General features: G+C 37.6%; 1 protein-coding gene across 1 annotated transcript in view; it reads right to left on the minus strand.

Moving 5' to 3' along the window:
* LOC126509728 (ATP-binding cassette sub-family G member 3-like) overlaps nucleotides 1–16,663 on the minus strand; it is a 32,716-nt gene extending 16,053 nt beyond the window's left edge. The window contains exons 1-8 of the mRNA XM_050155804.1: nucleotides 14,785–16,663; nucleotides 14,047–14,161; nucleotides 13,437–13,589; nucleotides 8,808–8,944; nucleotides 7,160–7,311; nucleotides 6,184–6,285; nucleotides 5,022–5,272; nucleotides 2,236–2,318 (exon numbers count right to left, since the gene is read on the minus strand). Of these exons, the coding sequence (XP_050011761.1) occupies nucleotides 2,236–2,318; nucleotides 5,022–5,272; nucleotides 6,184–6,285; nucleotides 7,160–7,311; nucleotides 8,808–8,944; nucleotides 13,437–13,589; nucleotides 14,047–14,161; nucleotides 14,785–14,837 (1,046 nt within the window). The 5' untranslated portion in view covers nucleotides 14,838–16,663. The remainder of the gene's footprint in view (nucleotides 1–2,235; nucleotides 2,319–5,021; nucleotides 5,273–6,183; nucleotides 6,286–7,159; nucleotides 7,312–8,807; nucleotides 8,945–13,436; nucleotides 13,590–14,046; nucleotides 14,162–14,784) is intronic.

The following is a 16,663-nucleotide window of genomic DNA, read 5'->3' on the forward strand; positions in this document are numbered from 1 at the left end:
CCATGAGGCTAGACTCTCAGAAAGACGCTAAGTAATGGGAGGATCCAGTCATCAAATCCATGGCTTTAATCCTAGCTGTGGGCCCCTGGTCTCCCTTATTCCTGGGGTGCATTGGCGGGGACAGTTTATAATCAGTTAACTAAGCTTCCTGTGTGTTTCCCTGCCAACCCTGCCCCGCCTGGATGATAAGCTACTTGGAATCTTCTCCATTGTTAATATGGTAATTTCCCACCTACCTAGGCGAGAGATCTTTGTGCTGCAGTTAGGTAGATAAGGGCTTCCCCAAGTCTGAATAAACGGCATTCTCTTGATCTCCTATCGAATGACCCTGGTCTCTGTGTCTTGTGTTCAATCTCCAGGTCCTTGCCCGAACTCGCATTCGGTACAGCTGCGCGAGAACTGTACCGAGGGTGTAACACCGAAATCGGGTGTTACACCTAGCCATATTGCTTAGTAAGTTAAAGACTCATGTGGTCAGAAAAAGAGAGACACATAGTAAAGATAAATTCAAAGTTGAAGAAAACCTCTAAACAGTTTACTGTGTATTTAAAAATATATGTAGGCTTAGGAGAAAAAAAAGAATAAAAATCTTAAAAGAAAAAAATAGAGTAGTTGGATGTGGTGGCACACACCTTTAATCCCAACACTTGGGAGTCAGAGATAGGTAGATCTCTGGGAGTTCAAGGACAGCCTGTCTACAGAGTACCAGGACAACCAAACATACACAGAGAATCCTTGTCTCAAGAAGCCAAAAAGTAAAAATAAAAATAAAAAAATAGAGTTTAAAATAAAGTCACATGATGATGGAAAATACACAGAGAATTTGGATACTCTATGTTAGTGTGTTGTCTTTGAATTGTTTGATGTCTGAGGAAGGAGCAACAGCTGCTAAAAGACATTTGTTTATAAACGATGTTGTATCAATTGAACACATATATTTTGAAAATGCCTTGATTTTAAAATTTAAGTTAAAACATTATAAACAGAATTTTAAAATATTCAAAAGAGAAGAAATATATGTGGATCATTTATCTGTTGGGAAATTCACATCTTAGAAATTAAAAAAAAAACCTATAACTTAGTAGAGAAAAATTAAGGGTCAGTGAGATGGCTCAGAAGCTGTGATGACTGCTGCCAAGCTTGATGTCCTTGAGTATAATCCCTGGAACCTTTGTGGTGGAGGGATTAGCTCTTCTCCATTGTCCTCTGACTTCCATGTGCTTGGTGTAGAACACACATGCTCACACACATACATATGCTAAATAAATTAATAAATAATCTTGGAGTGAAAAGGAAACATTCCATCTTAAAATGAAAAAATGGGTTATACAGACACTTCATAAACTATACAATGGAATGTGATTTATTTTTCTTAGATATCTTATCTAAAACAAGAAAGAACATAAGTTTGGGTGAGGATGTGGACATACTGAAGCCCTCGTGTTCTGCTGGTGAGGATTTAAAATAGCACAGTAGAGTTTGAGACAGGATAGCAGTTCCTCAAACAATTAACACAATGGCCTATGATTTGGCAATTCTAGCTTTCTACCTTAAAGAGCAAAATGCCAGAGCTCAAACAGATGGACTTTCAGGCTCAGCAACATGGTTCATAGTAGACAAAGATGACAGCGAACCACATTTTCATCCACAATGAATGGGAAGCAACCTGGCATATTCACAAAATAGATTATTATTCTGCCTTACAGAACCTAAGGAATCCCCATACATGCCACACTTAGAGGAGCCCTGAGGACATTACACTAATGGAAAGAAGACAGCCAAAAAAAAAAAAAAAACAAAATCCACATCAAAACAACAGCAGAACATAGATACTTATGTGACTCCAATTGAGGGTTCCCACGTTAGTCATGTTCAATGACAGAAAATAAAATGGTTGATGCCAGGAATAAGGAGAGAGTAGTGTGGGGAGTCTTCTTTCAGAAATGCAGGATTCCATTTAAAAAGATGAAAAATTACCTACACATCAAGTGTGGTGATAGTCGCATAACATGAAGCTACTCCATACAATAAAACTGGTAAAATGTGAAATGTATGGAGTGTATAGTTTCATACTATCTACACACAAACATATGTGAAAGACTGAGTTCTTCCATTCACCCTTCAGTGTACACTCTACAACATGATAGAACATAACTCTGTTCTTATCATGAATTACAATTCTTGATGGATTTATATAAGCTTGATCAAAGTAACAGCATTTTCTCAATTTCTTACCTTCCCTGGACTGCAGTGCAATCATTTCGTAGGACATGGAAAACTGTACCCAAAATGATAGCCACTATGGCTGTGATAGTTGCCTTTCAAAAAAAATACAGGGAAGAAGTTTACATTAGAGGAAAGTAGTATTCTACACACTGCTGATTATCTTAAGATATATGGTTTCCTGATCAGATCTCTCCAGTGAGATAAACACTATATTTTAACCAGAATTCCTAGAAGAATACAAAACACATGTGTTACTAGACTGCTCGTATGTTAAACTGAAAATGAAGTTCTTTGAAATCTGAGGCTCCAACAGTAGACTCCGGAAAGCTAAGACTTCTCCTAGTGCTCTAGCAGGAATGGACAGTGAAGGACTCAGTTCAGGTACTAAAACCTGGATGATACAGGGTGGGAGAGAATGCAGGCACCTGGGGAGCTTAGGGAACAAACACAGTTAAGAGACAGAAAGTCTTCACCTAAACTGAGGTCTCAGCTCTGGTGCCAGCAGTTTTCTACTTCAAGTGGCTCAAACTAGTTCATGATTTCTTTACTCTTATAGTGCACCCCAGGCCAGAAGGGAAGCTCAGTGGCAGAGCCCTCACAACATACACTAGATGCTAATTCCCTCAAGTGCAAACCAAATAATGAAATTAAAAATGACTCACAACACAGTTCCCAGTAATGGGCATTTTGTGTGCTAAGAAGGGGTGAGGTGGTCCTCACCTGTGTCACCTCAGGGAATTCAGTGCCTGCGTGGGAACCAGCACTATTGCTATCACCAAAGTTTTCATACAGCATCCTCTGGGTCTCTCGATGCTCCCCTTGACCATCATATCAGTGATTGATGATCCATCAGCCTTAATCAGACCACCTTGGGCTCAAGTCTCATCTAAGCTGCCAGCTCTTCCAGACCTTCATCTACTCCATCTACTCAGTCTGTGCAGACAATCACAAGGAGCCTGCACCGCTTTGTTTTGTTTTGGGCTAAAATGGCTTTAAATGGTACTTCACTTCGTAAAGGAGCAAGACTACATGATGCTGCAACTTATTTGAAAGACTCCATTATTGCTCTGATAATGTTTTAGAAGTAGAATATTATGATCTAAGGAAAGCACTCTAACATGTAACTTGATAAATTAGAAACCAAAATCCCAGGGCTTGAAGATAAGGCTCAGCAGTTAAGAGCACTTGCTGCTCTTGCAGAGAACCTGGGATTCAGTTCCCAGCACCCTAATGATCCTTCACAACCATGTGAAGCTCCAGTTTCAGAGGTTCTGATGCCTTCTTTTGGCCACCGTGGGCATGCACATGATAAAAAGTTAAACATACAGGCAAAATACTCATATACAAAAAATAAATAAATAAAAATTGAAAAAAAAAGTCTTTAATTCCTAATTGCAATTTGCTAAAACACTCACACACATAGACATAAACACATACACTACTTACCTTATGATACTGCCTCAGTATTAAACAATGAGTAATCCATTTAATGAATGTAACCCACCCATTTCTAAATCATATCCATTTTTTGTTGTCAAAAAATGTGACATAAAAATGCTCCCCTTTTATGACACAAATGCCCAAGTATAAAGAACAAAGTATTTGGAGCAGTTGACAGTATAACTCAAATGGTCAGAATATTCACATACACACAGAGAAGAAAGCAACATTAAAATATGAGAAGGGCAGCTCACATGTTAAGAAGTAAGTGGTGTTCATTAAAGTCAACAGTACATGACCTTTCAGTATTCAATAGAAACTAAATGCCTGAGAATAAACTAACAGAACACTTACAGCAGAACTGACTATAGATTCTGGTTGGACAGGGACAGGGGTGTAGGTCACAGTAGAAGGATTGCCCTTTAATGGTCATGGCCTGGGCCAGGATCAAACACTAACACGACAGAATCAACATCATCATAAAATAAAATATAACTGAATAAGCAGTGGTCCAGTGATCTGAAAGAACCACATATATGTGTGACATTGAGGTTAAAACAACAAAATCGTAAGTCATGATGATCCTTGTTACAGAGCCGTAAAGTAGAACTTCACCTCCTCCCAGTTCCAGTGGCTGACAGGGAAGAGCATTGTGCAGTCCAGTTACTGTGTGTGTGAGCTGCACTCTTTGCGTAGCTGCTTCTTTCACACACTGGACTCCTGATGAGGGAACAGCACTCTGCAGCTGGCTCATCTCAGGCAGTCAGTGGATGCTCAGCTCCCTCAGAGCTGTTCTATGGCCCTGTCTCCTCACCACATGATTTCAACCACAGATCACCCGTCCTTTCCCTCTCCAGTCATCTCCACCCTTCTCTACTTAAACCTTCTCCAAGTCCATTCTCTCATCTGACAGGCTACAGTTTTATCTATTTATCCAGTTACAACCCACCCCATCACAAGGAACGCTACATAAAGAAAAATGCCTTTTACTCCTTGACTCATTCCTAGATTTTGAACTTGTAGGATGTGCTGCTGAAATAAAGCAGACAGGTATGAGGAACTCCAAGGTGTGCTGAGTTACTTTTTGTCATTTCCTGAATTTAGTCTTCTACTTGGATTAGTCATTACAGTTCCTATTAATAAAAAAAAAAAACACTAAAAATCTTTTCCATAAGTAAAACCTTAATAGCCGTCTACTTGCTTTATTGGATATGTCTCTATGCCAGGCAGAGTGGAGATGACAAACACATGGAAGGGAGCAGAAGATAAGTGTGACCCTGCAGTAGACAGACTCAGAAACAAATTGCTTCCATGTGAGTTTTTCACAATACAATTAAAATAACTCATCAGATTACCTTAATTATAATGATCCGTGAAAAACCCTTGATATTTTTAAATGAACGGTGGATAATCCATCCAAGCTGATGCCAGAAAGGGGTGACACACGTGATCTCCCCCAAGGCTGAGCTCCTTCTTGCCGTTTGTTCCTCCAAGAGTGGATCCAGTTCAGTTCTCATTTTGCTGTATAAGGGAGACTGGGCATACATATTGGCTAAGTTTTCTCTGACTTGGTGCTGTCTCTCGGAAAGCTCTTTATCTTTCTCAACTTTGGGATAAAGGAGAATAAAGACAAGAAACAGACAATAATTTATCTGATTTTTCTGAGACACTTTTCATGAATAACATAATTTATGTGTCAGTTTTTCTTTGAGACAGTCTCATGTAGCTAGACAGCCTGTAAAGTTGCTATGAAAGCTGAAGGTGACCTTAAACTTCTCCAGGTCTTCCTGTTTCTGTCTCAAGTGCTGCAATTACAGGCATGAATCTTCATACTCTGCTATGTACTGCTAGGAACCTAATTCATGGCTTTGTGTGTACTAGGCAAGCGCTCTCCCAGATGAGTTACATCTTCAACCCATCATGTTTTGAGAATAAAAAATATTACTCTTGTATAATTCTTTACAGAGTAGAAAAGTGACCTGACTACTGTCATTACCCAATGGATACAACAAACCGAATAGCCTTTTCCAAACCAGATCCCAATTCTCAAAGTCCTCCTTCTCTGATGGATCTATATGTCTGTTTTCTGCTATTTGCTTCAAGTGAATATATATGCAAATGTATATGCAAATATAAAATTGCCAAGTATCTAATGCTATAAACAAAGGAAGGTATAGTGACATAGTTCTGTAATACCTACACTTGGTAGGTGAGGAAGAAAGAACACACATTTAGGCCAGACTGTCTATGTAAGCACACCCTATCTAAAACAGTAGAAAGAATAACTTGACAAGAGGGATATTTACTTTTAACCCAAAATTTCCCTTGTGACAATATCATGCAAATGTTTTTTTTGTAAATTAAATAAAAGAAACACCCAACACTAACTATACGAATGTCCATCAGCTAATTTTAGGACAGTTAATTAATATAAAATATATATTCAAATGAGACTCATGGTTTTGTTTTAATGAAATAAGTTAGACAAAAATTTATGACTCTAGAAAACTCATATACCATCATGGCCATCTTCCTCTGTGTCTAGTAGAGCAGAGAAACCTCCATTAATGATGTCGAGGAAAAAGTCTGCATGGTTGTTGTGAGACTCATAGTTGTAACCTACGAAAAAGGCAGACCAAGATCACAAATGTAAAGACCCTCTTCCAAAGCACAGGAAAGGTTGGGGAGACAGAATCTAAGAACTTCTTTTTCTTTCTCTTCCCCCACTACTTATCCTTTCCTATTATATATACACTTATAATAGTGCAATAATCTCTGTTCACAGTCTCTATTGTGTACAGTATGTATCATATACATATGTTTTTGGTCATAGACCTAGACTAGACATAGGCATAGACATGTGAAATCTTCCTTTGAAAGAGTCATTTAAATTAGGCCTAAATTTTTATTGGACTCCATAGATGCACAAATGTTCACAAATTTTTAAATGACAAAAATTAAGCAAAAACAGAGAACAATGGACAGCAAATATTTTAATTTATATTTGTTGTCAAAGATAATCATAAATGCATTCACATTTCTCTAAGATGAAATTGATGACATGAACCATTAAAAAATATTTTATCATCGAATCTGAGTGTGTAAAAACCAGGCAGAACAAAAACATGAGTCCACAGAAGCAAGCCTTGAGCCTCCTAAACATTGCCTAAACCTGAAATGCAAAGTTACTACCAGGTTAAGTAAGGTCTCCTCCACACCTCCTCAGAATCAGGACACCTTTTGCTATGTGAGCCTGAATATGATGATGTCGGGCCTTTTCAAAGCTGCTCAAGTGATGGATAACTGGGCCAGAGCCGACAAGTTAATTAAGAGGGTCACCACACTGAGAAGCAGAATAAGAGGCTCAGTAAAAATCCTATGACACAGGCACGATACAGTGAGCCTGCACGAGGGTCAAGTAGCATTCCTAAGAACCCCTGTGCTGTCCCAGATCCCATGAATGAAGGGCTCTCACAGCCAAAGCCAGCCATACCTGCAGATTTGAAGTACTCCAAAGCCTCCTGCGCAGGCCCGTGAAACATAACTTTTCCTGAGGCCACTAAGGTGAGGCTGTCAAACAGTCTGAAGATGGAGTATGGGGGCCGATAAATGGAGAAGATGATTGTCCGTCCCCTCCTAGACATCCTAAGTTCAAAGAAAGGAAAAGTCACTGGACAGAAGAATTTTGAGATTCTTGACAAAATATTTTATTCCTGAAAGCTGTTTCCATTTCAGCTTGAATTTTCCTAAAAATACCTCATCTCACTTGTATTATGCACCTGATAGAGAAACCAAGCTAAAGCTTTTATTTAAAAGACTAGAACCCCCAAAGTGGGAGAATTCAGTAGTTCACTCAAGTGTTACTATGTAGATCCCTGTGCAGTCTTCTCAGACACTGTACCGAAGTACCTGGGAGTCAGTGCAGAGAATCCATTCATGAACAGGCTGCCCAGGTGACTGACAACATCACTCAGGCTTGAGAACCAGTGACAGCGCAAACACTACAACTGTGACTGTAAGCACAATTCCCCTCAATCACGCACCAGCCTCTTCAGGAATTGGTGTTCACTGTTTTATGATATGAATCATTTTCCTAACCACTTGCTCTCCCTCTAAACACTTCAGCAATAATCTCATTTCAACTTTCACAATATCAGCATGAGGTGATTCTAATATAATTTCCCTCTCTCTGTTGATAAGGTTTAAAAGGTCTAGCAATGGAACAAGTGATCAATTAGAGTGGGTCAATCCTGGGATTGATTATTGGTTTAATTCCATGATAGGAAAAAATAAGCTGAACTACCATTTCATAAAATCTGTACGAGCACCAATAACCAAAAACAGTGCTTAAAACTGGTGTGAAAATAAGGAAACCCTACATCTCAGCCTCCTGCTGACATTTTACATCCCCATCGTGCAGCTGCAGAACCTTCTCTATGATGCATTGCTCTGCTCTAAACTCAGACGCTTTCCCACATCCCCTGCCATGGAAAACATTAGTACTTACAGTGGCCCAGAGGGTCTAGGCAATCTACATCCAACCAACCAAACCCCTCACTTTAAATAGGAATGTGGAGTGAAGAATTGTATCATTCTAAAGACTTATTTGTTGAAGACTTCACATATAAGAAAATAAAACGTGGATATAATTGGAAACTAGGGTGTCCTAATGTAACAGGTGTCCATTTAAGAGATCAAGGCATAAACACATATACAGGGAGGCAATGCCCTCTACAATTCAGTGACCCAGGCCTCAGTAGATACAGTCTGTGGATACCTTAATATCTGACTTCCAGGATTAAGAACTGTAAGAAATTTAACTTCTGTCAAGTCACCCAGTCAGTATGTCGTGTCTCAATGCACTAGCAACTTTCCATACCCCCAGACCACTGGGTTCTGGTCAACGTGGTCTCTTTATGTTTCAGACACACCAAACATGCTTTGCCTCAAAACAAATGAGTTTTCCTCCATACAGTACTCTTTTTTCTCATTGCTCTTGGTGGGTATTCCTTGTTAATTTAAATTTCCTTATAATAAACAAGAACACATTCTGTTACTTACATCTGGATCTCTTGTACCAAAAATACACACAAGCAACCAGTTATTAAGTGAATAAAACTCAATTTTCCTATGGTACTTACATTTTCAGGACCGAGATGACATCACTAGTAGTTCTCAAGTCTAAGCAAGAGGTGGGATCATCCAAGAACAAAATGGGATGCTCGGCAACCAGCTCCATCGCTATACTGGTCCTTTTCCTGAGCTCTTTAGATCTAGGCTATAGCAATAATGACCATCATTATCAACAAGAACATCCAAGGTCATTGTCATTTGGAGAATGAGCTTGTTCAAGCAATAAAAGATTTTGTTATATAATTATCCTGAGGAAAAAAATGATGGGCACCTGGGAGAAGAAGGAAGTTTTACTTTTCCAAGTAAGTAGAAAGAAGCAGAGGTCAGACTTGACATTAGCCCATGCTAATGACAGTTACTGTTTATTTTTTTATCGAGTCACATATTCTAGGGTAATGATTTATTACAATCAAACCCTGGCACAGTGAAATCTATGTTTAAGGAATGAGCAAGATGCGACAGGAGAAGTATATCTAGTAATTTAGTAGTTATTGCACACTCTCCCAAGAAACACAAGACATAGGCAATCTCTACAACACTACATCACATACTACACAACACACACAAATGCACACATATTACACAACACATACAAAATACAACACACTGACACACTGGAACACATACAACACACCAATTCACAGGCACACAGACAGACACTTTTTTTTTTAAGCAAAAATTCCACATTGCCTTATTAGGAACTTTTTAACTCCTTTAAGATTTTTTTATATTATTTATTTATTTATTTATTTATTTATTTATTTAAGATTTATTAAATGCTTAGCATTTAATAAAAGTGTTCCTGGTCAGAAAATAATTACAAATATGCAATAAAGACAGATTCAGACAGATATATACCTCTAAGTGGATTACAGTGTTGAATAAATTTACATAGGCTTGGGGGAGAGAAGAAAAAGAATGTAGACAGTTATAGAAGGAAGTAAATGGTTTTAAAAAATAAAAACAATATCTTTCAAGAGCCAGAGTACAGACAGTGATATATTAAAGAAGTGAAGATAAAAAAGTAAATATTAAAAAGTAATAGAGTAAAAGCAAATAACCCATATAAAAATGGAATATAAGCAGAGAGTATGGATTATGTATATTATTGTATTTTCTTTGAATTTTTTGACTATAAAGGAGGTAAGTACAGAGAGACATTTCATTGTATGGGCTGCTAAGCTAAACCAACATATAGATTTTAAAGGTATCTTGACTTCAAAATTTGATCTAAGGATTTGTTGCTTTGAACACGAGGTTCTTCTTTTGTTTCCACAGAGGATGAGAATCTGTGAATTCCTTTCTGACTAATGGACCCAGACACCATCAATTGTCTCTGTAAATGACCAAAATTACTTTGTCCAACAAAAAGCAGGAAGCAGTTTGGAGAGAACTATGCCAAAATTCCCTAAATGATTATTTATAAATGTTTGTTTACATTTAAAGGGGGGTATGCTTTAGAGATGAATACCTGTATTGGTATGGATCTTAGTCTATTGATACAAATTTAAGGTAAATATTATTATATATACATATTTTTGCTCTTGATTAATGTATTGTGTTTATGCAGCTCAATCAAAAATTTAATGTATAATTAAGAAGTACAGGTTAATAGATAATCATTTATAATAGTCAACAGTAGTCATATTAGTTAGGTTTTCTAGATGTACAGAGATATATTTCAGATGGAGTATTCTTCAAACCTTTCAAAGACTAACAGATTATGGCATTTAAAATATTTTAAGAACTTAGGACTTTACATGACAATGAGACACTTCTGCTCCTGGCAGCACCAATCTACTTCAAGGGGATGATGGGCATCAAAAAGGTTCCTTATAGAGTTTGCTAGCCATTGGGGCAAGAACCTATTCTTGGCTGGACTGCTTGATGTTATGCTGTATGAACTGGACATTCAGGACTCACAGAAAAATGATTGTTGAACTTGTCTAAATATGAGATGATCCTTCATGGCTCCTGCTTCATATAAGAGTGATGTCTCTGTCAATTCTAGAGTTTTGTAAGTTGCTTACATTGCACTTCCTGTTAATTTAGGTAATATCATCTCCTTCTGGAGTCTTTGATGGAGTTAAAGAATATATAGTTATAGTTTTTCTTAGTTATGATAAAAGATAAAGTAGATATAAATATTATAACTATAATTCTTGCTTGATAACTGTTTTGTTGTATGTTATCTTGCTATGTTAAAGTTAAAGGTTTCTTTTTTATTTAGATGGAAAAGGGAAAATGGTGAGGGAAGCCATTCTGTATTTGTGTTGCTTTTATTGAATAAAGTTGCTTTCAGCCATTGGCTTAACAGAGTAAAGCCGAGGGGAGCAATCTGAACAGAGATGTAGAGAAAGAGTAGGTGAAGTCAGGGAGAAGCCATGTAGCCACCACAGGAGGCAGAAGCTTATGCAGGAGCCTGATGGTAGGCCACGACCTCATGGTGATGCACAGATTAATGGAGATGAGTTAGTTTAGAATCTAAGAGCTAGCTAGAAATACACTTAAGCTATTGGTCAAACAGTATTGAAAATAATATGGTTTCTGTGTGATTATTTTGGGTCAGAGAGGCCAGGAATGAATGGTCTCTAGCAACACTCACTCACGCGTGCACGCGCACACACACACACAGTGAAAGCATGCACATGTGCACTCCACTTTTTGAAAGCTATCATTAAGAAATTATATTAAAATTCTTACAACCTATTCCATTGCATGAATTTCAAGAAATTAATAAATATCTTTGTATGTTGTTGCTTATAAAACAAATAAGCAACTGAGATCAATGACTAACTATTGGTAAAAATAAAACAAAAAATGACCTTATTGTAAACATAAAACCATGTAAATAAACAGAGCAAAGCACACAAAATTCCATCACTCAGAAAAAAAGAAAGTATGGTAAATGTCAGTTTTTCTATTATTATTCTCAATAACACAAACATCATAAACAACTATGGAGAGGATCATGGAAATCAATAGCCAATACCTTCCTATTCCTCACTGCCTCTAAGGAAGAGACACTACAGGAATTAATTCATGAGAATCCTATTCTAGGGAGCCCAAACCATATGTCTGCTCAGCAGGCATCTATATATAATCTTCTCAGTGACTTGATGTCATTGCGAGGGGCAGGACAGTTTGGAGGACACAAGAAGAGGGAAACAACCCTAATGTTGGAAAACTCAGTGTATATAATAAATTAAATGCTTGATCAGATTCTTTAAACAATGAAATAATAAAAAATTGGCAATTACAAATGATTATAGATTAGACAGGGCTGAGGATATTAAGAATTTGTTCACTTTGATAGTTAAGAATAGAATTGCTAAGATAAAGAAATGTCCTCATTTTTATGGACAAAAAATGAGGAATTCAGAGATGAAATACTATAAATATTCTTTTTAATATGTCAGTAAAAATCTAGTAAGCTATTACAACAGTCAGCTATGAAGCTCAACAACTTTCTGTTACCTTTCCTCATCCTGTAAAAGTCTTAGCAGGAAGAGTCCCTTGATCCATTGATTTGCACAACTTGCACGTGATTGTATCTATAAAACCTTACACAGGGTCTGAGAACAAATATTAACAGAAGATAAGGAAGCAGGGAGCAAGGGCAAAGTGTACCCTAGTTTCTGTACAGTTGATAAGATAAAAAGTAAACAAAGAACAAAGTTTTTTATTTCAGAACACAGTTTAAAACTACAGTAAACCATTGCAGGGAAACCAAGGCAGGAAGCTGATGCAGCTAGGTACATCCAGTAAGGAGCACAGAGAGGATGAATGCATGCATGCCTGTAAGTGATAAACTCAATAAATCCAAACAATAGCGCTGCCTGCATTGGGCTGGGTCTTTCCACATGGACTAACTTAATCAAGACAATCACCTACAGAAATGCTTACAAGTCAACCTGACTACAGTTCCTCATTGAGACTCTCTTCTAAATAATTCTAGATTGTGTCAAGCTGACAGTTAAAACTGGGCACCACAGACAGGATAAGATAAAAACACAAAAAGAAAGACTACAGAAAATAACAAATACCACACAAGAGAGAAGTAAAAGCTAAAGGATCCAAGGACAACCCTGGAGGGAAATAAATGCAGAGTGAACACAGAGCCAGAGTTCTCCATTGCATGTCCTGTGTCAGTGCAGAAGCACATTCTGGAACAACAAGGGTCAAGTCCTCTAGGGGAAGAGACAATAAACAAAAGAAAGCACTTATCAAATTCTCTAAAGTCAAGAGTTTAAGGATGAGGGAAGAGGAGGCTCATGTGAGGAGCATTTGGAAATGGCCATGTGAGGGACACTCTTCCCTGCTCGATTATACTCTATTACCAGGCTTAAGCATTATTAAGGTTTCCCAGTTCAATTTCCACTTTACTTCATGTAACCAGTTACTTACTCATTAATGCAAAAAGCAACCACCTTGACCACACACATTATAGGAAACTGCTGATAGAATGTTATATTATTCACACATGGATTTATATCTCTCTGTCTCTCTCTTTCTCTCAGCTCCTCCCTCTCTCTCTCCCTTTCTCCCTCCCTCTCTCTCTCCCTCCCCCTTTCTCTGCCTCTCTCTCTCATTTACATTTTTGACTCTGAGTCTTTCAAGCCTTTTCTTCACATTACCTGGGCATTTGAGACTTTATCCAGATGCAGAAGTTCAAGGACCTCATCAATTCGCCTTCTTTTTTCATCTTTTGTCATAGTCATTGGCAGTCGAAGAGCAGCTGAGAACTCTATGTTGTCTCTCACAGTCACCGTGCGCATCACTGTGTCATTCTTAAGGTTAACAGGAAGTTTGAATTTAATTATGGATAGTTATCAATAAGCCCATCACTCTAATATATGTAACCTAGTCATATATAATAAATCCAAACTTAATGTTTTACTTAAAAATAGTCTTTCAGGTTTTAGTAATTTTAAAAACAGAAGCTGATGTATTTAAAATGATTTTCACCCCCCTCTCATTTGACTTCCAAGTAGAGTACAGGAATTTTGGTGATAGTACCTGCAAATACTTGCAGAGAACATCTAAGCCATGGAGAAAGCTTAAGGAAAGGCAAAATCGGACAACAGAAGACCTTTGTAGAATTAAATCACACCTGCAATTACTAGTACTGTGCTTCAGATGTCATACTCCAATCTCTCCACATCTTCCTACTTAATAATGCCACCCTCAGGCTAACACAATTTAGAATCAGGGGAAACCTAAAATTACAAACCCACCAACACTTACTTGTGGCACATAACCAGAAGTACACGTGAAATTAGCAGGTCGAGGTTTTCCATTTATCAAAATATCTCCCGATAATCCACGTGGATCTTTCCTTGCAGCTAAGACATCTAACAACCTATAAGGGTTACATATGTTGTGTGGTTTACATCCTCCTTTCAGTAACAGCTGTCAGCTTTCAGATACTCAGAGTAAAATTTCTGCTTATCAAATGGCAAAAAAATACCCCCTCCTTCTCTCTCTCTCTCTCTCTCTCTCTCTCTCTCTCTCTCTCTCTCTCTCTCTCTGTTCATTATGTGCTGTAATACATCCCAGAATTATGAATATAGCACATGATTCACCTGATCTCCTCTCCCTGCGATCTGACCTTGGGGACTCAAACAGGTAATGTGCTGCTGTAGTTTGAGAATTAGGCCTGGTGGTGATTTCTTGTTTCCACAAAACTTCTCCTTAATCTTCTTAATTTTAATACTATCTTGACACATTAAATAATAATATGACCCAACACCACATGCCAATCACAGTCATTTCCTGTCAGTAAAGTGACCTAGTAAGACTTGCTGCTCTTGGTGTAAAATTAGAATGCACCCTCCTGAACACTACCCACCGCACATGGTACCAGACTCACACGTACACACTCACACATACACTCACACAGTACTCAGATAACTCCTATAGGAGTGATTTTTACAGCACAGAAACTGTATACTGTGGACTTTGTATGCTTCCCATTATACTCACAAAGATCTGCTCCCATCTTGAGGACCCATAATTGCATTGAGTCCTGGTTTCATGATCCCACTGTAAACACAAAATCTTACTTATTAATTTTTCTATTAAAAGGGAGTTATAATAGCTTAGATTTTACACTGAATATGCAGTTGAATTTGGGTGAAATTGTACACAGAATATAAATACAAACTCATAAAATTAAAATATTAATAGGGTCTTATTATTTACAAAAGACGTCAATTGCTAGTGGAAACTCATCAGAAAATTGCCTCAGAAGTCACAAAACCCCTTTTATTTATTATGTAAGGAATTGTCTTTATTGAAACAGGTGCATCTAAGTTCAGTGTTTTTGAAGCAAGTGGCAGGTTCTCAGGAGGACTCCATTACACATAAAGCCTTTATGTGTCAAGTACATAACAGCTTTTTGCTAATGTTTGATGATCCATATCTTCATATAGCCCTGCTTGTTGCCTCATAAACTTCATCACAAGAAACCAATGATTCGTGGCATGTAAATAGCAGTGCCATTATTATTAAAAAAAGAAACAAACTAAAATCAATACATCTCAAGTAGAAATCCAAAGACTAGAAAGAAGCACTCAGAGGACAGGAGAGTGTTGCCAAGTTAACACTCATAAACAAAACCCAATCCTAGAAGGACAACAAACAAATTGAAAAATAAAAATAAACAAACCCACTGACAAACAAACAAAAAACTGAAATTTGAAATTTCAAAATTGAAAACTAATACACACATACAAAATGATGATTTCCTTCATCATGATAAAGGAATTAACACTCACTTAATTTAGATTTGGGAGACATCCATCATATAGAGCATATTATTTATCGATGGATAGGTGCAGCAAAAACACAAGTTGTGTCCAAAAACAGAGTAGTGAATACTCAGATTGAAAAAGGCATAGTCTTATATTCTTATAGAAAACATAGCTATGCTCCCATTTGTTATTTCATATCCAGACAATGTGTCAATCCCATGCCCCTCTTAGTAAGACAATGGTGGAAGTTGTAGGCTGGGGAACAGAAGTGACCAGTGCCCAAGAACAGCTGCAATGGTTGGGGTCGGGAGGAAGAGTCTATGCAGATTGCGTGGGGAAATCTTAGATGTGTGCTCTGTCCTCAGAATTAGTTGGAAGTATGGCTTCTCTATGTCATGGAACAATGTGTGGAATGTTGCTTTTAGCTCTTTTTAGCTCTTAATGAATTTTGAGCAGATATTTGAGGACCCGGACTTTCTGCTGTTGGGACTTCCTCATTGCCTCCATCTCATCAGTGGTAACTGACCCAGTCAGCCTGTTATAAATGCTCACTTCAGTTTAGGGAGGGGATGTGTGCATATAGATGTGTACACAAATGTTTTAAATATTGAATTTCTAGGAATTAAATTTTCAATATTCTTTCATCATACTTTGAATTTAACAGTGTGTCTTTGATATTATATTTTCATCCCAAATTATTGAATTAAAATAATTTCTTGTGATTTTTTTTATAATATGCTTATGGGTTTATCAAACTTGTTTGTATTTTCAAAAAACCAACATTTTGTGTCATTAATTCATCATGCTGTTCTTTTAGTTTCCATCTCATTAATTTCATTGTGATCATGAATCTGTCTGTATGTATGAAAAGGTGAGGCTAGGGGATGGTTCATTGAGTGAAGCACTTACTTTGCAAGGGTGAGGGCCTAGAAGTTATGTAAAGTTGGGTGCAGTGATGGGCACTTATAGCTCCATGCTCTATGGAGAGATGGAAGACAGAGATAGGAGAATCCCAGGAATCCTGCAGGCAGCTGACCTGGCATACTCTGGAGTGAGCAATGAGGGACTCTGTCTGCAGTATGGTAGAAGATTAAAATCAATGCCCAAGG

This window comes from Alexandromys fortis, unplaced genomic scaffold (genome assembly GCF_014885135.2).
Source record: "Alexandromys fortis isolate MF-2015 unplaced genomic scaffold, M_Fortis_MF-2015_v1.1 scaffold_87, whole genome shotgun sequence".
Lineage (NCBI taxonomy): Eukaryota > Metazoa > Chordata > Mammalia > Rodentia > Cricetidae > Alexandromys > Alexandromys fortis.